Raw genomic sequence first — 25,579 nt, 5'->3', positions numbered from 1 at the left:
CGTGTCGCATCTCTTGATGCGGCCAAAGCATTTGACAGTGTGGAATGGCGATATCTGTGGCTAGTGCTTGAAAAGATGGGCTTTGGACACCACTATATAGAATGGGTACAGCTTCTGTATGCATCCCCGAAAGCCGTATTGCGGATTAATAGGAATTTGTCGGACTCCTTTGAACTGCATAGAGGGATGCGACAGGGGTGTCCCCTGTCACCGCTTTTGTTTGCGGTGGCGGTGGAGCCTTTGGCGGAAGCTCTGAGACGAGCAACCTCAGTGCGTGGTTTTCAATATGGTGAGCTGACTGAAAAAGTTGCGCTTTATGCAGATGATCTGTTGTTGTTCATGGATGACTGGATGAACTCCCTTACGGGAGCCATGCAGATCATTAATGACTATGGTACACTATCTGGCCTGCGCATAAATTGGGGCGAAGTCCGTGGTTATGCCGTTAACTAATGGAGGAGCCCCGACTTTGGAAGATGCCATGGGTCTCAAGATCGTATCCTCCTTTAAGTACTTGGGCGTTCAAATAACCTCTGATATAAGGGATTATGAAAGTCTAAACTTAACTCCTTTGCTAGATAGGTTCAAAGATAAAGTAAATACGTGGGTTAAACTGCCGCTTTCCATGGAGGACCAACCTTATTAAAATGATATTGATGCCCCAGTTACTATACCTTCTTCACAATGCACCCGGCTGGATCCCGCTGCGCTTTTTCTATAAAGTAAATGCCCTGTTTAGGGACTTAATTTGGAAAAAGGGTATCCCTCGTATTAAACTTACAACTTTGCAACGACCCAAAACGAACGGGGGCCTGGCCTTACCAGACCCATGGCTATACTATTTAGCGAGCCATCTACAACACATAAGGGGCTGGCGGGATATAGAGAAGATATAGATAGTGGGATATCTTCTGGGACGGCCCTGCTTGTTGTCTGCGCTGGAGGATGGCACCTTTCACACTAAAGGGAGTCAATACGGTGTCTTACGCACCATTCACAAGGTGTGGTGGAAGGCCAGAAGCATAACAAAGGTTTCTGGTTACACGATGTATACCCCGATATGGCCTAATTTCATGTACAAGGAGTTAGACAAAATTACAGAACTACGGGTATAGAATGCACATAATCTTAATAGGATGGCTCAGCTGTACTCGGAGGGTACATTGAAAGAATACACTCAATTACAGCAAGAATTCAATATCTCTAAAAAATTATTTTATCTGTATCTGCAACTTAGACTCACTATAAAGGCACAGGATGCATCTGAAAAAATTGCCCCTGCACCAAAACATAGTATCATAGATCTTACAGCGACGAGTGGTACCACTAACAGGGTAATATCACTTCATTATAGTGTACTTCTTGATATGCAACTCAAGAGAACACCCCTATAATTGTATGACAAGTGGAAAACTGACATATCGGCCCTAACTGAGGAACAGTGCGAAGGAGTGTTGGGAGAGTGCCCGCTGTTGGCTGTTAGTGAAGCGCAAAGAGTCTCACAACTGTATCTACTACACAGGGTATACAGAACGCCAGTGGTCCTTAAAAAAATGGGATATAGGGATAATGACCTTTGCCCAAGGTGCGACATGTCCAATGCGGACTTAATTCATCTCATGTGGAACTGTCCGAGGCGGAGACGGTATTGGACAGAGGTCATAGAACTAATAAACACAGTCTTTAATGTAAGCCTAGATGTTTCCCCCTTACCGTGTATACTAGGATATTTTGAGGTTTTGCCGGGTATGGCAAAAAAGAAGTTGGCTATTGGGCGGATCCTATATCAAGCTTGGAAAAACATTGCGTTCCACTGGATAGACAAAACACCACCGACGATACATGAACTGGTGGCTAGAGTACACAATTTGGTTCAAATGGAGAAGTATGTTTATCACAAGAGAGGCTCCATTGGAAAATTTGAGGTGGTTTGGTTTTCCTGGATGCAGCATTACAGAGATATATATGGCCCTTAGGATCAGACACAAGGTGATGTTCTACTATGGATATTGAGTTTATGAGACATGTATATGGGATGTGTGTAAATATATATTGGGTACATTATGCGTATGATCGTGCATGTTGATCTACTGCCGGACTCACTGCTAGATGCATGGACTCTATTGGTCACAGGACTATGGGAAGGGGGGTGGAGGGATGGGAGGTGGCAGGGCTTTCGGGGGTTTATTGTAGTTCTTTACATGTTATTGAAAAAGACAAATAAAAATATCTGATTTAAAAAAAAAAGATTTTTGGCACGGATGAGCGCCAAAAAATTGCGCGGAACACACCAAAAAAACGCATGGATTTACATAGAGCTGTTTTTTTTCTGCTTCCTATTCATTTCAACGGGCCATTCAGCACTGATTCTGCCCCAAGATAGGGCATGCTGCCCTACCTTCACTTCACACTACTAGCAATTCATTAATAACTTCCAGAAGGAGTAAAGGAAAGGCACATCATAGAGTCATAAGAAGAGATGCTCCAGAATTACTATTACATGGGGGATGCAGGTAGTTACTAAAACAGACATGTCAGGGGAGGGGACAGCGCCTCTTTAAAGGGGTTACGCAAGACTAACACAGACCTCCCAGAGTGGCCGACCTGCGGTGGTGATCACACTTACCTGGGTCCCCGCTGCGGAGTTCAGTCTGACGCTCCTGGACCGACTCTTCCTCTCGCTGCAGTGCTGAAATCAACATCCATCGACCATTGCTGCCAATCAAAGGCCTCTGCGGTGACCTGCTCCCCTTCCGCTGCAGCCAATCACAATCACCAGTTGTTGTGATGAACGGGGAGCAGGTCACCGCTGCAGCTTGTGATTGGCTGTAGCAGTCACGTGTCCCCCCCCCCTCCCCCCCAATCGCCAGATATTGATTTCAGGGATACAGGGAGAAGGAAGAGCCGGCCTGGGGCCAGGTCAGTATGACCACCACCGCAGGTTGGCCACTCCGGCAAGTCAGTCTTAGTCTTGGATAACCCCTCGGTATTCTCAAACCACACCAACATGCCGGTCTAATGTACATGTGCAGTATAACGGTATCTTTATGCAATGGCTCGTAGTCTGGAATAAGCACATCAACATGGCCAGGCAGGTTTAATCAGCATACATAGCACAGGCCCCAGATAATGCTCATGGCATCTGTTTCAAAAGGCAAAACTAGATGCTCTTACCAGACCCTTCAATTATGAAAGAGGTTACACAACCCCTAAATCCCCTATCACCTAAAGAAAACGATTAGTAAGCGTTCCTTCCGCAGTAAGTAACGTCTATGTCAGTGGGATAGCGGGATATCTCCGTATATACTGGTAATGCTATCCAGAACTGGAATATATATTAAACGGCCCATTCTTCACTATGCAATGACCCAGGAATCCCCCTTTCGTGTGTTCTTCATTAGTCTGTCTTCCATATTACCTCTGTGCAGAGTTACAGCAAGGATGAAAACTCACAGGCACATCATAGAAACGGCCCGGTGCCCAAACTGTGCCCTGTGATAAAGGTTTACTGCCGGACCACTGCACAGAACAAGCACGGGTTACCTTCTGTGTCACCCTTATCTCCTCCCTGCACAATTTCCCAGGGCCCCCATCGTTTAAGGGCCCCCAGCTAACATCCGTGGAAGCCACACTTTAAACGGCAGCGTCGCGGCCAGCTGATTAAACATGAGGGAGCTGGGACTCGGGCAGTGTTCCCTCTAAGCTGCGCAGCTTCTACAGCACCCACCGCTCAGGACCTCTATAGGCCCGCTCACTGCAGCAAGCCCAGCCCCAGTCATTTGGTGTATTCTGGGGCCATGACGATGCAGATCTGTGTGGGGGGGCTTTATGGGGTGTAAATAGACAAGGGGGAGCTGATCAATTTTTGCACATGGCCATTGCAGCCTGACAAATTTAAAGGGGTATTCTAGTTGGGAAGTTATCCCCTATCCACAGGATAGAGGTTAACTGTTATCTCAGCCACTCCATTCATTTCTATGGCAATTCTGAAGATACCTGAATGCTGTACTCGGCTATCTCTGCCACTCCCCTAGAAATGAATAGAGCGGCCATGCAAATTCACAAACTTTGGATAGGGGATAACTTCAACCAACCAGAATAACCCTTTAATAATATAATTTACACCAGTAAACAGGCGTAATTTATAGATGAAAAGTAGACCAGCTCACAGTTGGTATAGATTTCAGATTTTGGCACACAGACTGCCCAGACGCTCCAAAATTGTTAAGAGGCCTGCACCACTTGTAGGGGATTTCTAGGATTACTAAGGTTTTTAACTCTTATGTTCATGTAGTTGCTTATCTTAGGTACATCTTCCCCATGCTTATTTTTTTACAGACTCTCCTGACCCTTTTTCACCATGTTAGGCTACTTTCACACTTGCGGCAGTGTGATCCGGCGGGCAGTTCCGTCGTCAGAACTGCCCGCCGGATCCGCCGATCTGCTGCTGACTGAAAGTATTTGTGAGACGGATCCGGATGCGGATCCGTCTTACAAATGCGTTGCAAGGACGGATCCGTCTCTCCGCTTGTCATGCAGACATATAGATCAGTCTTGTATCTTTTTTCACATTTTTACCGGTATGCGCAGGCCGGAAGGACGGATCCGGCATTCCGGTATTTTGAATGCTGGATCCGGCACTAATACATTCCTATAGGAAAAAATGCCAGATCCAGCATTCAGGCATGTCTTAAGTTTTTTTGGCAGGAGATAAAACCGTAGCATGCTACGTTTTTATCTTTTGCCTGATCAGTCAAAACGACTGAACTGAAGATGTCCTGATGCATCCTGAACGGATTACTCTCCATTCAGAATGCATGGGGATATGCCTGATCAGTTCTTTTCCGGTATTGAGACCCTGTGACGGAACTCTATGCCGGAAAAGAAAAACGGTAGTGTAAAAGTACCCTAAGCCAATCACTCTGGTTGGTTTACATCCTGTATGTAGCACTTCCTGTTGCTGTATCCAACCAAACCCATGATGCACTTCTCCTTTTTCTGCCACAGCTCCAACCCCACCCATAACTCCCAGCTAGTTTATAGCTCCTCCCACCCAGCTAATTACATAGACACTCCCCTATCACTGCTCCACCCATGGACATAACATTACAGGAAATAAGATAGAGCTGCATGGACAGGGTCATGTGACCACAGCCCAGAACGGGAGATAGGAGCCATAAAGGTAAAAGAAATACATTACAAAATTACAGCAACCTTCATAAAGGATTATTTTAAAGGAAGTTGATGGAAACTGGAAAACCCCTTTAAGAAATCTGTGCATTCTACTGCAGCTTTTGATTAAGACTGGTGAAAGAAATGCCAGTCTAACAAATTTGCCCACACAGCATTTACCTAAATCCACCACCTCTTGAGTGGTCTCTGGCAGTGGCCCTCCCTCAGGGGCAGACTGGCCATACACCCTACAGGGAAATATCCTGGTGGGCTAATGCCCAGGGGGCCACTGAAGGCCTCCTCATGACCGTTAGCCAGATACATGAAGAGCTGATGCTTTCAGCTTTAACCACTTGCCGCAACTGTAACGCCGAAAGGCGTCATCGCGGCGGCTCCCCCAAACTACGCTAACGCCGATTGGCGTCATCTCGTGTGAGCCGAGATTTCCTGTGAACGCGCGCACACAGGCGCGCGCGCTCACAGGAACGGAAGGTAAGAGAGTGGATCTCCAGCCTGCCAGCGGCGATCGTTCACTGGCAGGCTGGAGATGTGTTTTTTTTAACCCCTGAAAGGTATATTAGACGCTTTTTTGATAACAGCGTCTAATATACCTGCTACCTGGTCCTCTGGTGGTCCCCTTTGTTTGGATCGACCACCAGAGGACACAGGTAGCTCAGTAATATGTTGCACCAAGCACCACTACACTACACTACACTACACCCCCCCCCCCTGTCACTTATTAACCCCTTATTCACCCTTGATCACCCCTGATCACCCCATATAGACTCCCTGATCACCCCCCTGTCATTGATTACCCCCCTGTAAAGCTCCATTCAGATGTCCGCATGATTTTTACGGATCCACTGATAGATGGATCGGATCCGCAAAACGCATACGGACGTCTGAATGGAGCCTTACAGGGGCGTGATCAATGACTGTGGTGATCACCCCATATAGACTCCCTGATCACACCCCTGTCATTGATTACCCCCCTGTAAAGCTCCATTCAGACGTCGGCATGATTTTTACGGATCCACTGATAGATGGATCGGATCCGCAAAACGCATATGGACGTCTGAATGGAGCCTTACAGGGGCGTGATCAATGACTGTGGTGATCACCCCATATAGACTCCCTGATCACCCCCCTGTCATTGATTACCCCCCTGTCATTGATCACCCCCCTGTAAAGCTCCATTCAGACGTCCGCATGATTTTTACGGATCCACTGATAGATGGATCGGATCCGCAAAACGCATATGGACGTCTGAATGGAGCCTTACAGGGGCGTGATCAATGACTGTGGTGATCACCCCATATAGACTCCCTGATCACCCCCCTGTCATTGATTACCCCCCTGTCATTGATCACCCCCCTGTAAAGCTCCATTCAGATGTCCGCATGATTTTTACGGATCCACTGATAGATGGATCGGATCCGCAAAACGCATACGGACGTCTGAATGGAGCCTTACAGGGGCGTGATCAATGACTGTGGTGATCACCCCATATAGACTCCCTGATCACACCCCTGTCATTGATTACCCCCCTGTAAAGCTCCATTCAGACGTCGGCATGATTTTTACGGATCCACTGATAGATGGATCGGATCCGCAAAACGCATACGGACGTCTGAATGGAGCCTTACAGGGGCGTGATCAATGACTGTGGTGATCACCCCATATAGACTCCCTGAATACCCCCCCTGTCATTGATTACCCCCCTGTCATTGATCACCCCCCTGTAAAGCTCCATTCAGACGTCCGCATGATTTTTACGGATCCACTGATAGATGGATCGGATCCGCAAAACACATACAGGCGTCGCCCTGGAGCCTTCCAGGGGGGGTGATCACCCCATATAGACTCCCTGATCACCCCCCTGTCATTGATCACCCCCCCTGTAATTGATCACCCCCCCTGTCATTGATCACCCCCCCTGTCATTGATCACCCCCCCTGTCATTGATCACCCCCCCTGTCATTGATCACCCCCCCTGTCAGGCTGCATTCAGATGTCCGTATGATTTTTACGGATCCACGGATACATGGATCGGATCTGCAAAACACATACGGACATCTGAATGGAGCCTTATAGGGGGGTGATCAATGACAGGGGGGTGATCACCCCATATAGACTCCCTGATCACCCCCCTGTCATTGATCACCCCCCTGTCATTGATCACCCCCCTGTCATTGATCACCCCCCTGTCATTGATCACCCCCCTGTAAGGCTCCATTCAGAAAATTTTTTGGCCCAAGTTAGCGGAAATTATTATTTTTTTCTTACAAAGTCTCATATTCCACTAACTTGTGTCAAAAAATAAAATCTCACATGAACTCACCATACCCCTCACGGAATCCAAATGCATAAAATTTTTTAGAGATTTATATTCCAGACTTCTTCTCACGTTTTAGGGCCCCTAGAATGCCAGGGCAGTATAAATACCACACATGTGACCCCATTTCGGAAAGAAGACACCCCAAGGTATTCCGTGAGGGGCATATTGAGTCCATGAACGATTGAAATTTTTGTCCCAAGTTAGCGGAAAGGGAGACACTGTGAGAAAAAAATAAATAAAATCAATTTCCGCTAACTTGTGCCAAAAAAAATAAATTTCTATGAACTCGCCATGCCCCTCATTGAATACCTTGGGGTGTCTTCTTTCCAAAATGGGGTCAGATGTGGGGTATTTATACTGCCCTGGCATTCTAGGGGCCCTAAAGCGTGAGAAGAAGTCTGGGATCCAAATGTCTAAAAATGCCCTCATAAAAGGAATGTGGGCCCCTTTGCGCATCTAGGCTGCAAAAAAGTGTCACACATCTGGTATCGCCGTACTCAGGAGAAGTTGGGCAATGTGTTTTGGGGTGTCATTTTACATATACCCATGCTGGGTGAGATAAATATCTTGGTCAAATGCCAACTTTGTATAAAAAAAATGGGAAAAGTTGTCTTTTGCTGAGATATTTCTCTCACCCAGCATGAGTATATGTAAAAAGACACCCCAAAACACATTGCCCAACTTCTCCTGAATACGGCGATACCACATGTGTGACACTTTTTTGCAGCCTAGGTGTGAAAAGGGGCCCACATTCCAAAGAGCACCTTTAGGATTTCACAGGTCATTTACCTACTTACCACACATTAGGGCCCCTGGAAAATGCCAGGGCAGTATAACTACCCCACAAGTGACCCCATTTTGGAAAGAAGACACCCCAAGGTATTCCGTGAGGGGCATGGCGAGTTCCTAGAATTTTATATTTTTTGTCGCAAGTTAGTGGATCATGAGACTTTGTAAGAAAAAAAAAAAAAAATCATCATTTTCCGCTAACTTGTGACAAAAAATAAAAAGTTCTATGAACTCACTATGCCCATCAGCGAATACCTTAGGGTGTCTACTTTCCGAAATGGGGTCATTTGTGGGGTGTTTGTACTGTCTGGGCATTGTAGAACCTCAGGAAACATGACAGGTGCTCAGAAAGTCAGAGCTGCTTCAAAAAGCGGAAATTCACATTTTTGTACCATAGTTTGTAAACGTTATAACTTTTACCCAAACCACTTTTTTTTTTACCCAAACATTTTTTTTTTTATCAAAGACATGTAGAACAATAAATTTAGAGAAAAATTTATATATGGATGTCGTTTTTTTTGCAAAATTTTGCAACTGAAAGTGAAAAATGTCATTTTTTTGCAAAAAAATCGTTAAATTTCGATTAATAACAAAAAAAGTTAAAATGTCAGCAGCAATGAAATACCACCAAATGAAAGCTCTATTAGTGAGAAGAAAAGGAGGTAAAATTCATTTGGGTGGTAAGTTGCATGACCGAGCAATAAACCGCAAAAGTTGTGGAGTGCCGATTTGTAAAAAAGGGCCTGGTCTTTAGGGGGGTATAAACCTGTGGTCCTTAAGTGGTTAATCAACGTAGGAGACACTTACAGTATGTGCCTGGCTGGGGCTGCAGGCGCCCTCCTGAATTCAACTATATTGCCGTCCTCAGGAGGAGGATATCGTTCATGCTGTGGTGTGGGCGGCAGTATTTTGTGCTGCGCTGTGGTATTTGTTTTCTGCCAACTTGTGTTGGCCCCACCTACCACATGGGGCCACTTTAAGTTCCCAGTCGGCCCCTGACCACCCTAGCAGTAGCACTGGAGTGGCAGGGATTACAGGAGAGTATTGTGGGGGGTTTATTACATTTGCTGCTACTTTCATCCTGCCAACAACTGGTTATTGTGTTTGGCAGCACTTACAGACATCACGTGATGGGTGATGAGCGTTAGTTGGCAATGACACTACCAGCCCTCGAGAACACCCAAGGGTCACGTTTTCAGGGTTTCCTTAGTACTGAACCACTGTTATAATCGGCACATCATGAATTACCCTGGGTTCTCTGGGCGATATCCTCCAAGCATGACCTTGGGGACTGTTCCTTGCCTGGACATCTTACCATCACCAGCACCGCTGTATATTATAGCGTCTGTAATACACAAAACTAAGTATGCTTAGAGACGCAGAAATACCTTGTGAATTTGCCCAGGTATAATCCACAGGATTCAGTACTAGGGGGGCTCCACCAAATTTTGCATATGCCTAGAAAATGAAGAGAGGACAGTTAGGAACATGTAAATAGCATTGGTGTTCATAGTTATAATGCACATGTTGGTAGGTAGGCCACAGTGCCATAATGTCCCACAGCAGCACTGGTGCCATAGGGGTTTTGGGGGCCAGTAATATTGCATCAACCTTTAGAAAGGTTGTCAAGGGCGAGGAAATTCGGGCTCAGAATAGGGTAAGGGATATTCATCACACCAATCCCATGCGGCTGCCGTTCCAACGCTTACCCCATCCACACTGGACTCTGCTTCCTGGTCTTATCTCCACACATAGGAAATGCCTGGAGATACTTGCTCAGCCAGTCACTGGCCCAGGAAACGCGCTGTGTGTGATGGCTTCATTTCCACGACTGAACACCTGAACTCACTGCATCCTAATGACTTCTGATGCTGAGAGCTCCTGCCTGACCATAGGTCGCAATAACACCTGTACAAGCGTCTATGACGCTTGTTCAGGCCATTTTACTCCCTGGAAAAAGTTTAAGGCGTACCAATACGCCTTAGACTTTTCCCCCACATTCATCAGCGCAGTGAGCGCTGTAAACGGCACAGGCAGCGCAGCGATGCTGCCTGTGCCTGAAATAACCAATAACAAAGATCCTTACTGAGCCAGAGCGATACAGGTCGGGTCAGGCAGGGGAAGCCGGAGGGGACGACTCCCAGGGGTGGCTGTAGTAAGGAGAGCGAGGCACGCTGCCCAAGGACCCCGGGAAACATGACAGGGCCGCTGAAGAGCTAAGGATACGCGGACTCATAAGACTGGTCCACCGTCTGAGAGAAGAGCTGCCCCCGGGCCTGTGTCATCGCCTGTGCCTGACGGCTTGCACCAGTCCACGCACTCCAGTGCCAACAGGGCCACAGAAGGAGGGTCATGTGACACGAGTATAACGTGATAAAAAAAATGAATCCAGCCAGCAAAGGAGGCAATATGGACAATCACAATACATTAGTAAGTGCCTTGTATTAACTTTCTCTACATGATAAATACTATTTTCTGAAGAGACACAACCCCTTTAGGCTGGGTTCACACGGGCGCCACGTTTTGGCTCAGGATGCGTCCTGGGTGCATTGCGGCAAACCCGCGCGAGTAGGTACGCAATTGCAGTCAGTTTTGACAGCGATTGCGTTCCGTAGTTCAGTTTTTATTGCGCGGGTGCAATGCGTTTTGCACGCGCGTGATAAAAAACTGAATGTGGTACCCAGACCTGAACTTCTTCACTAAATTTCAGGTTTGGGATCGGTGTTCTGTAGATTGTATTATTTCCCCTTATAACATGGTTATAAGGGAAAAGAATAGCATTCTGAATACAGAATGCTTAGTACAAGGTCAATTGAGGGTTAAAAAAAATAAAAATAATTAACTCACCTCCTCCAATTGATCGCGTAGCTGCTGGTCTCCTGTTCTTTCTTCAGGACCTGTCAAAGGACCTGTGGTGACGTCACTGAGCTCATCACATGGTCCAATCATACAGTCCATCACCACGGTGATGGACCATGGGATGTGATGTCCCCACAGGTCCTTTAGCCGGCAGCTCATGATTAAAGAAGTAAGAAGAGATCGGCAACTATGCGATCAAAAGGAGGAGGCGAGTTATTTTTTTTTTTAACCCTCAATTGACCTTCTACTAAGCATTCTGTATTAAAGAATGCTATTATTTTCCCTTATAACCATGTTATAAGGGAAAATAATACAGTGAATAGACGGTCATCTTAGCAACCATGCGTGAAACTCGCACCGCATCCGCACTTGCTTGCGATTTTCACGCAGCCCCATTCACTTCTATGGGGCCTGCGTTGCGTGATAAACGCACAATATAGAACATGCTGCAATTTTCACGCAACGCACAAGTGATGCGTGAAAATCACCGCTCATGTGAACAGCCCCATAGAAGTGAATGGGTCCGGATTCAGTGCGGGTGCAATGCATTCACCTCACGCATTGCACCAGCGCGGAAATGTAGCCCGCGTGAACTCAGCCTTAGGCTCCTTTCACACGAACGATACAGATTGCCTCCGGATGCGTTCGGTGAAACTCGCACCATTTTGCACACAAGTACAGTCAGTTTTGTCTGCATCTGCGTTCATTGTTTCACTTTTTCCCACGTGGGTGCAATCAGTTTTTATGCGTTTTTTACGCGCGTGAAAAAAAACTGAAGACTTACAAACAACATCTCCTAGGAACTATTAGTGAAAAACACTGCATTCAGGTTACATCCGGGTGCGATGCGTTTTTCCCTAAAGTTCCCTTCACTTCTATGTGGCCAGGGCTGCGTGAAAAACGCACAATATAACATGCTGCGATTTTCACGCAGCGCAGAACTGATGCGTGAAAAACAATTCAGGATTCAGTGCGGGTGCTATGCGTTCACTTCACGCATCGCTCATGTGAAAGGGGCCTTACGGGCTCATGTAGACCACTTACAGAGCACTTAGTTGTACAGGACATTACGACCTGTGTGACTTATTTCATAATTTTTATTATAGGTTTCACATGAAGATAAGGTATTCTCCAATGACGCATTGCTTGCAGGTGAGAATACTGACATTTCCATTTTTCACAGATGTGCGCTATACGCATTTTGGGAGACGACAGCCCGGGAGAGCAGGGGGGAAGGACACGACAGCCCGGGAGAGCGGGGGGGAAAGACACGACAGCCCGGGAGAGCGGGAGGGAAAGACACGACAGCCCGGGAGAGCGGGGGGGAAAGACACGACAGCCCGGGAGAGCGGGGGGGAAAGACACGACAGCCCGGGAGAGCGGGGGGGAAAGACACGACAGCCCGGGAGAGCGGGGGGGAAAGACACGACAGCCCGGGAGAGCGGGGGGGAAAGACACGACAGCCCGGGAGAGCGGGGGGGAAAGACACGACAGCCCGGGAGAGCGGGGGGGAAAGACACGACAGCCCGGGAGAGCGGGGGGGAAAGACACGACAGCCCGGGAGAGCGGGGGGGGAAAGACACGACAGCCCGGGAGAGCGGGGGGGGAAAGACACGACAGCCCGGGAGAGCGGGGGGGGAAAGACACGACAGCCCGGGAGAGCGGGGGGGGAAAGACACGACAGCCCGGGAGAGCGGGGGGGGAAAGACACGACAGCCCGGGAGAGCGGGGGGGGGGAAAGACACGACAGCCCGGGAGAGTGGGGGAAAAAGACACGACAGCCCGGGTGTCGGGGGAAGAACCTGACTGACGAGCCCCTCCCGTTAGTGTATAGGGGGCGCTCTATCACTGAAGCCAAGCAGGGTGAAGAGAAGCCACACAGCGGACTCTTCTCCCTGTGCCGGCTCGGTTTTTGAAGCGTTTTTATTTAAGAGCTGTGGTATTTCAGAGTAAAGCATGGCTCACTGTCATGGCGACCTCGTCAGGATCACGCTGATCTCTACCAGGTTAGGGCTCATGGGTAAACATGGAAGAGTTACGCATTCACAACCATGTCACCAGGGATGATGGGTGACCTCACAGGTGACCGTCCAGGCCAAGCCTCAAAGCGCAACCTGCACAAACATCATATAATGCCATCAGACCTATTACACAATAAGAGACTGGGGAGAACAGTTACTGGGGGAGAATGATCAAAACTGGTGTAAAGTAGAACTGGCTTAGTTGCCCATAGCAACCAATCAAATTTCACTTTTCAGAGCTCCTGTGGAAAATGAAAGCTGTAATCTGATTGGTTGCTATGGGCAACTAAGCCAGTTCTACTTTACACCAGTTTCATAAATCTCTGACCTTGTGTTGGAAGCTAACCACCACTATGGAGGAGGATGGAGGTACACCGCAATGTTTATTATTTTATGCCTGGAAAATCCCTTTAAGTCCCCACACAGCTCACCACAGTGACCTTGGAGAGATAACGCTCCGTGTGTATGGATGACTACAGCTGTAGATAGGGGTGCAGGGCCCGCAGCAGGATGATGGGAGCACCTGTCCTCTGCTGTCACACTGACCACCCAGCAGGCACTGCGACATCTCAAGGGGTCCCGGCGCTCTTACCAGCACAACCAGGCATTCGGGGTGCACGGAGGGGAGCCCCCAGTCACCACCCCAATACCTCAGCTCCATCACGGGGAGTCCCCGGGGCAAACCGGCCACAACAACGGAGCGTCGGTCCGGAATTTCCTGCCGTAGACTGAACCTCACACAACGTCCATCCCCCGAAGGGGCGGAGCCACGCCATTACATACATCGCAAAGGATCCCTGCTGAGCCCCGCCCCCTACGGGGAATCAGCAGAGGTAAACATTCATAGACCACGCCCACTCCGTACATTGTTTTACCCCGCCCACTACCAGGAAGGCTTCCCGCCCGCATCGATGACGTCCTTCAGACGCTAGGATTCAGAATGATGACTGACCGTCGGGTGACGACATTCTCCAGAGTTGTAGGCTATGGACAAATTACTTATAATAAGGCAAGAATTAGTATTACTTTTTTACTATTATAGATAATCATAATAAAAATAATAAATGGTATGACTAATACCAATAATAAATAGTATTAATAATCATACATAATAGTAAATAAATTACTAATAATAGCAATAATAATAAATAGTACTACTATTAATAATAGCATTATTTTTAATATAACTTTTTATTATATTTAATAATATTATATTAAATATAATTATATAATAATTATAATATTACTAATAGCAATAATAATAAATAGTACTAATAATAATACATACAGCGTAAGGAAGGCGCGGACGTGATGACTTAAAGGGGTTCTGCAGTTTCTTTAAACTGATGATCTATCCTCTGGATAGATCATAAGCATCTGATCGGCGGGGGTCCGACACCTGGGACCCCCGCCGATCAGCTGTTTGAGAAGGTAGCGGCGCTCCAGGAGCGCCGCGGACCATGGGTGTAGGAACCCCCAAAAATCTGGGGGGAACAGCATTTTTGCTCGCCGGGTATATTCTTATTCAATAAACTGCGAGTTGCTTATATCGTTAAATTTTAAGTGTGTGTGTGTGTGTGAACCCCCCCTTCCCCTTCCCCACACTTACAGTTCTGAAGACTCAGGGGTGCTGGCTTGGCCAGGCAGAAGGAGTGTGGGAGACTGTGAGGCCTTTTTCTCCAAGCTGCTTCGGATCAGTGCTCTAATAATAGCCCCCCCAATCATGTGCCAGTAATAACAGCCCCCCCCAATCATGTGCCAGTAATAATAGCCCCCCCAATCATGTGCCAGTAATAACAGCCCCCCAATCATGTGCCAGTAATAACAGCCCCCCCAATCATGTGCCAGTAATAACAGCCCCCCCAATCATGTGCCAGTAATAACAGCCCCCCCAATCATGTGCCAGTAATAGCCCCCCCAATCATGTGCCAGTAATAGCCCCCCCAATCATGTGCCAGTAATAGCCCCCCCAATCATGTGCCAGTAATAGCCCCCCCAATCATGTGCCAGTAATAGCCCCCCTAATCATGTGCCAGTAATAGCCCCCCCAATCATGTGCCAGTAATAGCCCCCCCAATCATGTGCCGGTAATAGCCCCCCCAATCATGTGCCAGTAATAGCCCCCCAATCATGTGCCAGTAATAGCCCCCCCAATCATGTGCCAGTAATAGCCCCCCAATCATGTGCCAGTAATAGCCCCCCAATCAAGTGCCAGTAATAGCCCCCCCCAATCAAGCGCCAGTAATAGCCCCCCAATCAAGCGCCAGTAATAACCCCCCCAATCATGTGCCAGTAATAGCCCCCCCAATCAAGTGCCAGTAATAGCCCCCCCAATCAAGTGCCAGTAATAGCCCCCCCAATCAAGTGCCAGTAATAGCCCCCCCAATCAGGTGGTGCCAGTAATAGCCCCCCCAATCAAGTGCCAGTAATAGCCCCCCCCAATCAAGTGCCAGTAATAGCCCCCCCAATCAAGTGCCAGTAATAGCCCCCCCCAATCAAGTGCCAGTAATAGCCCCCCCAATCAGGTGGTGCCAGTAATAGCCCCCCCAATCAAGTGCCAGTAATAGCCCCCCCCAATCAAGTGCCAGTAATAGCCCCCCCAATCAAGTGCCAATAATAGCCCCCCCAATCAAGTGCCAGTAATAGCCCCCCCCCCAATCATGTGCCAGTAAAACAAAGTATTGTATATATAAAAAAAAAAAATTAACACTTATACTTACCTCTTTGGAGCGATGCGATGCAGGCCTCTTCAGGCCTGTCACTGTGTCCCGACTCCAGCGCTGTACGGCTAAGGCGGCACGATGACGTCATCGCGCCGCCTACGCCGGCCTCTGATAGGCTGCCGGCCTAGTAGTGCCGGCAGCCTATCAGAGGAACAGGAAAGGGACACACCTCCCTGCCCTGCTCCTCCGCAGCCTTCTGTTTGTATCGCTGTCCTGAGGACGGCGATACAAACAGATCACTATGGAGATGAGCTCATCTCAGTGCCTGCCCCGCTGCCGCCGCACACATTGCCCCGCTGCCGCTGGGGGGGATTTGACCATACCTGTCCCCCCCGCATTATTTCCTGGGGGGGATCCGTCCCCCCCGCTTCCTACGCCCAAACCGCGGCCTTCTCACTTTTTACCGCAGGCCCAGTGACGTCATACTAGTATCCAATGGATGGCCTGGGCGGAGCTAAGCTCCATTCAAGTGAACAGAGCTTAGCCCCGCCCATGCCATTGATACTAGTCGTGGGGGGCTATTACTGGTGCTTGATTGGGGGGGGCTATTACTGGCACTTGATTGGGGGGCTATTACTGGCACATGATTGGGGGGATATTACTGGCACATGATTGGGGGGGCTATTACTGGCACATGATTGGGGGGGCTATTACTGGCACATGATTAGGGGGGCTATTACTGGCACATAATTGGGGGGGCTATTACTGGCACATGATTGGGGGGGCTGTTATTACTGGCACATGATTGGGGGGGCTGTTATTACTGGCACATGATTGGGGGGGCTGTTATTACTGGCACATGATTGGGGGGGCTATTATTACTGGCACATGATTGGGGGGGGCTGTTATTACTGGCACATGATTGGGGGGGCTATTATTAGAGCACTGATCCGGAGCAGCTTGGAGAAAAAGGCCTCACAGTCTCCCACACTCCTTCTGCCTGGCCAAGCCAGCACCCCTGAGTCTTCAGAACTGTAAGTGTGGGGAAGGGGGGGGGGGGGGGTTACACACACACACACTTAAAATTTAACGATATAAACAACTCGCAGTTTATTGAATAAGAATATACCTGGCGAGCAAAAATGCTGTTCCCCCCAGATTTTTGGGGGTTCCTACACCCATGGGCCGCGGCGCTCCTGGAGCGCCGCTACCTTCTCGAACAGCTGATCAGCGGGGGTCCCAGGTGTCGGACCCCTGCCGATCAGATGCTGATGATCTATCCAGAGGATAGATCATCAGTTTAAAGAAACTGCAGAACCCCTTTAAGGAAGGCGCGTCACGCCCTCCTCCTGAATATTCTCCCCGCGTCTCCCGTGCTCCGTCTCAAGCCTTGTCTCTAAGCTCTCGGACTGATCTGTGGCGACCACGTATCTTACTGTGGCGGTTCGTTATGATGGCTTTAGAGGGCTGGTGAGTCCGGTCTGCTGCCTATTCTTTGTGGAATCTGTATCTCCCTCTTCCTTGTGAACACCCCCGTGATTTGAACTGTGCCTGAAACGCTAGCGGAAGGTCTTACTCTCCAATGCACCTTTCAGAAGGGACAGTCTATATACCTGCCCTCTCCTTCTCCCCGGCCTTCCGACTTTGTTCTTCCCGTTCCTGCCTCTGGTGTGTTTGTTAGTCCTGTGCCTGCTTACCTCGTGGATCTCATTGTTGGCTTCCCTCTTGCTCTCCGTGTGCCTCCCCTCCCGACCTGCTTTACCCTCCAAAAAAAACTGGTGAGGTCATTTTATCTTGGACCTATTTTGGTTGTTTGTGCATTTTTGCTCTTGTCCTCATCTTCCACTAGGACCATAAGAATGGTTGGAGGGAGGAAAAGGGGGAGAGAGGGGAAAGAAAAAACAAAAAGGAAAAGCGCAGAAGGAAAAAAAATAAAAGGAACGAGAGGAGAAAAAAAAAAGGGAAGGATAATGACCACTGCGCTCCACCCTCACCCCTGGCCCTGCCTACTTGCCTCACGAGTCCTGATGACAGGGGACAACTGGACGACAGTCCCTTACTTAGGATATGTGCAGGGAAGACAGACAAGACAAAATACGGAGCGTGAACGGACCAAGTCAGAACCAAAAGAGCTACGCAGTACAAAGGGTTAAGCAATGAATGGTCAGGAGAAGCCGGGTCAAATACCAGGAGAGTAGAGAAGTACCAGAGGAGTCCGCAAAGAGTAGTCAGGTGGGAGCCGAGGTTACAATACCGGGAGGGATGCGCAGTACAGGAGGAGCAGGCAAAGGATCGTCAGGGAACAGGATCAGGTGAGTATTCCGTAGCCCAACAAATAGCTAGGAACCTAGAATTAACAGGCAACCTGTGGCCAGCAGGCTGCCTGTATTTATAGTGGGGTCTGAGGGTCATGTGACGTAGCCAGCGTCACATGACCGACAGACAGACAAGTCGAGCACTGAGTGATCAGCTTGGCGCTCAAGGCAGACCTAGGAGCAGGGAGCCTCCCGGCTAGCAAAGCCGCCCTGGGAACGAGGCCAAACACAGATCCTCGCTCCCGAAGCTAAGCAGGTCTGCGGCTGATGGGAGACCGAGTGCGCCTTTGGTGCCTCGTGACAGTACCCCCCCTTTTACGAGGGGCCACCGGACCCAAAACTTCAGGCGATGGCCTTTTAGGGTGTTCTAAATGAAATTTTCGAACAAGTCTAGGAGCATGAACCTCCCTGGCGGGTACCCAAGATCTCTCTTCGGGTCCATACCCCTTCCAGTGAATTAGGTACTGTAAGGAGATACGCACTCTCCTGACATCCACTATCTTAGACACCACATACTCGACAGCATCACTAACAAGAACCGGCGGAGGCGAGGCTTTCAACGGTACAACAGGTTCAAAATACTTTTTAAGTAGAGATTTATGAAATACATTATGAATGTGGAACGACTCGGGCAGCTCCAACTTAAACGATACCGGATTAATCACCTCCGTGATCTTATACGGTCCAATAAAACGAGGAGCAAATTTTCTAGAAGCTACCTTGAGAGATAGATTCTTGGAGGACAACCATACTTTATCCCCAACATGAAAGTTCATCCCCTTCGAACGTCTCTTATCGGCCTTGAGTTTTTGAGAACTTTGAGCCTTTTCTAGGTTCGATTGAACCCGGGCCCAAATTGTGCACAGTTCGGAGGAGAGTTTATCCGCTTCAGGAGGAGGAGAAGGATGACCAAGAATGAAAACGGGAATGAAAACCATGGTTAAAAAAGAAAGGGGAGACCCCAGCAGAAGAATTGACACGGTTATTCAAAGCAAATTCAGCCAACGGAAGGAATTTGACCCATAATTGCTGGTCATCAGCAACATACAACCTCAAGAATTGTTTCACAGACTGATTAAGGCGTTCAGTCTGCCCATTATTCTCAGGATGGTAGGCGGAAGAAAAAGACAATGAAATTTTACATCTTTGATAGAAGGCCCTCCAGAATTTGGACACAAACTGCACACCCCTGTCAGAAACAATATATTCCGGGATGCCATGTAAACGAACAATCTCTCTCACAAAAATAGACGCAAGGGTTTTTGCATTCGGAAATTTAGACAGGGAAATGAAATGGACCATCTTGCTAAACCTATCGACCACTACCCAAACCACAGTCTTACCCTCCGCCAGCGGTAGGTCAGTTATAAAGTCCATCGAGATATGGGACCAGGGTATACTGGGAATGGGTAGGGGTCGTAGGTTACCAGCAGGGCGAGTCCTAGGTGTCTTAGACCTGGCACAAACCTCACAGGCTGACACGTAGGACTTGACATCCCTGGTCAGAGTGGGCCACCAATAAGATCTAGAAACCAGATCCTTAGTGCCCTCAAAACCCGGATGTCCACAAAAGGCAGAATCGTGACACTCCCCCAACAGCTGGAGACGAAATTGTACAGGAACAAACTTATCTGTTGGGATGGATGCCGGTGCCAGATGTTGTTCAGCCACGATTTACATTAAAATATACTAGTATTACTGCCCTGTGTCTTGTAATTTGTCTATAAAATCGCTTTTATTAATTTGCTAATTACCTCAATAAGGAGCCCAAGGGGCTGTCCCTCCGGCATTTGGAGCCCAGCCGCACCCATTATTTCAGAGCCCAGCACCGCCCCACTGCTAATTTATTCACTCTTCTTCACCGACGTAATGTTTGTGCAGCGCCCGTAATCCCACGCATGCACCCTGGATACACATGACAGCGTCCATGCGATGTCCTGGCATCGGCCTCACAGAACTCATTGTGCATGCGCTAGCTTCGCTCGACCCGCTCCTACTCCTTTGTCCTCCGCCCGCCCGGCAAGTCGCGGCACTCCGCTCTTCCTTTCCTGGTCGAGCGAAGCTGGAGCATGCGCAATGAGTTCTGTGAGGCCGATGCGCTGACATGTGTATCCAGGGTGCATGCGTGGGATTACAGGTGCTGCACAAACATTATGTAGACGAAGAGGAGGGAATAATTTGGGTTCCGAAGTAATGGGCGCTGCTGGAGGGACGTCCCCTTGGGCTTCTTATTGAGGTAATTAGCATATTAATAAAAGCGATTTTAAAGACAAAATAAAAGACACAGGGCAGTAATACTAGTATATTTTTATGTAAATCGTGGAGACTGATGTGGTGATGTTATTAGCTCAGTAAGTAAAATCCAGGTGACAGTGTCCCTTTAAGCTGTTGAAACATCTGTGGGCTATGGTGCACCTTGGTCTACTAATTTTGGGGTATACAGTAAATAACTTGGGAATTGTTGGGATTTCCAAAAATAGTCTGTTGGAGCCCATAAACATTAGAGGGGGCTCCCTCAATCTTCTTATCGAGACCTTTTGGCGAAGTTGCAGGGCTCTGATTGGTTGCTGTGGAAGCCAAGGACCTTATGAAGGCTCCCATTGCAGTCATAGCGAGCTGCCTACGAAACCAAGCCTGATACACGACCTGACAGGCAGCCTGTGAAAATCCCATAGACTGCAAAATTACTGTATTGCAGTCTATGGGACAAGCGATCAGAAGATCCCTAAAGGGGACTAAAAATTACAATAAAAAAAAGCCTTTCAAAAATATGTTTTGTATGTTTGTAAAAATTCAAATCACCGCCTTTCCCAATTTTACATATAGAAGTAAATAAAATATAAAAAATAAACATAATAGGTACGGCAACATCCAGAAATGTCCAACTATTAAAATATGACAATAATGAGCACGTGCAGTGAATGCCAAAAAAAAATAAAAAATGGCTGATTTGCTGTTTTTTGGTCATGTGGCCACCCACCACAAATTTTTTTTATAAAAAATGATCAAAAAGTAGTATGTACCTCAAAATGGTAACGATAAAAAGTATAGTTTGCCCCACAAAAATGATCCCCACACAGCATTGCAGACAAACAAAAATAAACCTTATTGCTATCAGAATAGGACAATGCAAAGAAAAAAAATACATTTTTAAAGGTTTAGAAACTGTATAACTTTGTTATCACCATAATCATCCTAACACGCAGAAAATAAAGTTGTCATTTTTAGCGCACTGTGAACGTCGTAATACAATACTCAATAATCAGTTGCGGAATTGTGGGTTTTTTTGTTTTTCAATTTAATGCCACAAAGAATTTGCCTATATGGTAAATTAAATGGTGTCATTTAAAATACAACCCTCATATGGCTATGCGAATGTAGCAACCCGCAGGGGGCAAGATGTGAAAAGCTGGATGGGAGTGGTAGTGGTGGCGCAGATAAGAATAGTACTGGCTTACGGTGGTTATCCTTACTTTGGAGACACCTGGATCATGCAGCAGTGAACAGAAGGCACACCCTTGACCTTCATGGAGGCCTCCTGTCTGGTGGTAGTTGAGGGTGTCTTTGATGTTAGGTATATGGCAGGGTTCGAGGTACGAGGTTAGGAGCAGGGTCGGATGATGGCAGCAGTGCAGCGATGGTGCAAGGCAACAATCAGTCCAGTGTAAGGGTAAATCCATTTTTTTTTACTGAAGTAGTTGAGGTGGTTCATAAAGACACTTGTAGCATTCAGTTCAGATTCTCCAGAGTACATACACAATACCTCCAGTGCTGATCATAAGATAACCGGCAGTAAGATGGCTGACTCTGAGTCTCTCTCTCAGACCCAAACTACTTTCCAAGTAGACCAACGAGGTGCACAATACCTCTTTATGTCCTACAATTCCGACAGGGGGTTTAAATCCTCCAACAGGTAGCTAATCCATGATAAAAACGTGGTGAGCACCTGAGGCGATATACCCTATCCACTAGCAGTAAAGCCTGGGGCTGTATAAAAGTGATTGCACTTACTGGCTGACCTTTGCACCAGTCATTTAAATTGCCCCTTAACAGTCTGTATATTCTGTAGTTTTTTCTCTCTCAGAGCATAGTGGTAGCTGTTGGGATGGAAGGATGAAAGTTCCTTATAGCAGGTCTCACTTCTGCACAGGCACGTGCAGAGGCTTCCTCTCTCTCAGACAACTACTGACCCAGAGGAGAAGGACTCGCTTCATCCCACTGAGCATGGCAACATAACTAAATGGTGTTCCCATTTCAGCTCTTGGATTACAAACATCAGACTGAAAAAAGTGCACTAATATTAACAATGAACATTAACCCATTAAGCTGCAAATGAACCATATGCAGTAGCCCTCTGGGGTACTGCACGAATGGAAACTTTTAAAAAGTTATGGGTTTTGGAAGGTTGGGAGGAAAAAAATGAAACAGCAGCAACGAAAATTGACCCCGTCCTTAAGGGGTTAAGTTATAGTCCAAGTTTTGTAGTCATTCCAGTTTACAGTAGAACATTTCTTACGTCCTTATTTAGGACCATTCCTTCAGTGAACCATCACTTCACTACAATTAGCAGCCATCTTTAGTGTATATGCAATCACTCATAGTTCTGCATTTCCTTTTTACGTCTGCTTCCTTAAATCTGCAAGTATTTAGAATAATGTTGTTTTTTTTTACTGTCTAAGTCATTATTGTCTGGAAAAATCATCAGTTTTTATAATTACGCGCTTCCTGCTTTCCATAATTTCATCTCATCCTTTGTGGCTTTAGAGATATATTCTGCTGCATTGTAACCTTTCTATTTCCAGCATGACATTCTGAAAGGTAAGTGACACATCACCTTTGGCATTCTTATTTAAAGAACAATTGCACCCAAAAAATGTACGGTATGTATGTACTAATGTCATTTTGTCTCGCAGCAGGTCCAGATTGTTGCTGAATAATCAGTCTAAAGTTGAGACCATGGAGGCGAAAATCGTTATGCATTGTAAGGCCATGTATTCCAGCAGAAGAGGTATGGTTGGCAGGAACATGGCTAACCACCATGTTCCTCTCCACTTGGTAGGAGAGGCCTGTCCTACTTCCTGCCAGGAGGGGGGTTCAAGTCCTGAAACCAAGGAGATAGGAAGGACATGTCAGAGCTCCCACCCCATGGGACTGTATTCAGTTCTCCTGTGAGACCCTTACTCCAGATGATTGCCAGAAACGAGAACTCTGCTTCCAAGAAGCTTTAGAAGTCAAGACAGCAGTTGTGAAATCATAGCTTTACAGACCCTGCTGCCAGTAAGGGGAAACAGGTCAGACACTCATCACCTGGAATCTCAAGTGCTGTTTAATTGCCACACAACCAGCCACCATACCTCCTCAACTGGTGCCAGGAACTGCACTTTGTATTTTATTTTGCTGGATGTTCCACGAGTTACACAAAGTAAAGAGGGACTTTTATACTTTTACTTCTGGCCTGATTCTTCAAAGCACCTTGTCACTGCATCGATTCCCAGGGAGCAATGGCCTGATGTAATACACAGTGACACATCTCATCCTCACTACCAGTCCCATCTTCTGCACCGGCTCCTCAGAGACTCGCTGCAAGTATGCATACAAGATGTACATGTGCATTGATAGCCTGCCAACAAAGTGCACATTATGGCAATATGGACTTTATTAGTCACTGCAATGCACAAATTAGTGCATTACATAGCATTAGCCAAACATAACAGTTGTGCTATATGCAATTCTAGGTAGATAGTTGGTGGATTACAGTGAAAGTCCTCACCAGTTTCCACCCGCTTGCAAGCTGTTTTGTACAATAAGCCATCCTTGTATTATAAGGACAGTCACTGATCTGAATGACCACCACGTAAGACTGTATATCTCTTGCAGCACCCTCTACAGGCGGGCTCATAACGGGTCACACGAACACCACGGGTTCCAGGCACTGACTGAAGCCATGCTCCTGCTGTAACAGTCGGGATCAGAAATGACTCCAGTTCCGGTTGTTTAACTCCCTAGATGCCACGGTCAATAGCAACCGCAGCATCGAGGCATTTAGATGGATGGGGAACCCTTTGCCTCCATAGCCCTCTGCAAACCCAGTGTGCCAATATATTGCCATGGGAGCCAGAGCTCTAACAAAGGGCCCAAAACCTGCCATGACTGCATGCCCATTAGGCTGTGCCACAGCCTAATAGGCAGCCTGTCACTGTTACAATGCAAATTATAATGCATTTGTATACAAGTTATAGCTATGCATCTTAAAAGCAATCAAACAGTCGCATTGTGATTTCCTCTAGTGGGACTAAATAACAATAAAGGTTCTTAAAATTTATGTAACCCCTTCAGGACCCTGCCATTTTTCACCTTAAGGACCAGGCCATTTTTAGCAAATCTGACATGTGTCACTTTATGTGGTAATAACTTTAAAACGCCTTTACTTATCCAGGCCATTCTGAGATTGTTTTCTCGTCACATATTGTACTTCATGTCAGTGGTAAATTTGAGTCAAAATATTTCATTTTTATTTATAAAAAAAAATAAAAATTTACAAAAATTTTTAAAAAATTATCAAATTTACAAATTATAAATTCTCTACTTTTAAAATAGATAGTAATACCTCCAAAAATAGTTATTACTTTACATTTCTCATATGTCTACTTCATGTTTGGATCATTTTGAAAATGACATTTTATTTTTTTGGGACGTTAGAAGGCTTCGAAGTTTAGAAGCAAATCTTAAAATTTTTAAGAAAATTTCCAAAACCCAATTTTTTAAGGACCAGCTCAGGTCTGAAGTCACTTTATGGGGCTTACATATTAGAAACCACCAATAATCACCCCATTTTAGAAACGACACCCCTCAAGCTATTCAAAACTGATTTTACAAACTTTGTTAACCCTTTAGGTGTCCCACGAGAATTAAAGGAAAATGGGATTGAAATGTCAAAATTTCAATTTTTTTTAACAGATTTTAATCTATTTTTTCTGCAACACATCAAGGGTTACCATCCAAAACAAAACTCAAATTCTATTACACTGATTCTGGAGTTTACAGAAACACCCCATATGTGCTCAAAAACTGATGTATGGGCACTTGGCAGCAAAAATGAAAAATTGCATTTTGTTTCACAAAAGGTTGTTTTACACACACATTTTTTCACTTTCCAAAAGGGTAACAGGACAAAATGCACCCCATATTTTATTCCCCATTTCCCCTGAATACGGAAACACCCCATATGTGCTCAAATACTGATGTATGGGCGCACAGCAGGCTTCAGAGTGGAAGGAGCACCATATGGCTTTAGGAGAGCGGATTTAGCTGGAATGGTAATTGGGAGCTATGTCGCATATGAAGACACCCTGAGGTGGCCCTACAGTGGAAATCCCCAAAAATTTACCCCATTTTGGAAACTACACCCCTCAAGGAATCTTT

General features: G+C 46.8%; 1 protein-coding gene across 2 annotated transcripts in view; it reads right to left on the bottom strand.

Moving 5' to 3' along the window:
- The window catches only part of MTX3 (metaxin 3), a 48,804-nt gene extending 34,742 nt beyond the window's left edge, over positions 1 to 14,062 (bottom strand). Inside the window, exons 1-2 of one of the 2 annotated variants that reach the window (XM_040421375.1) lie at positions 13,772 to 14,062; positions 9,688 to 9,757 (exon numbers count right to left, since the gene is read on the bottom strand). In XM_040421375.1, the coding sequence (XP_040277309.1) occupies positions 9,688 to 9,757; positions 13,772 to 13,840 (139 nt within the window). In that variant the 5' untranslated portion in view covers positions 13,841 to 14,062. The remainder of the gene's footprint in view (positions 1 to 9,687; positions 9,758 to 13,771) is intronic. The other variant, XM_040421376.1, reaches the window with a different exon arrangement.
- Positions 14,063 to 25,579: the final 11,517 nt, after the last annotated feature.

This window comes from Bufo bufo, chromosome 2 (assembly GCF_905171765.1).
Source record: "Bufo bufo chromosome 2, aBufBuf1.1, whole genome shotgun sequence".
Classification (NCBI taxonomy): Eukaryota; Metazoa; Chordata; class Amphibia; order Anura; family Bufonidae; genus Bufo; species Bufo bufo.
This window is presented reverse-complemented; position numbering and strand designations above follow the sequence as displayed.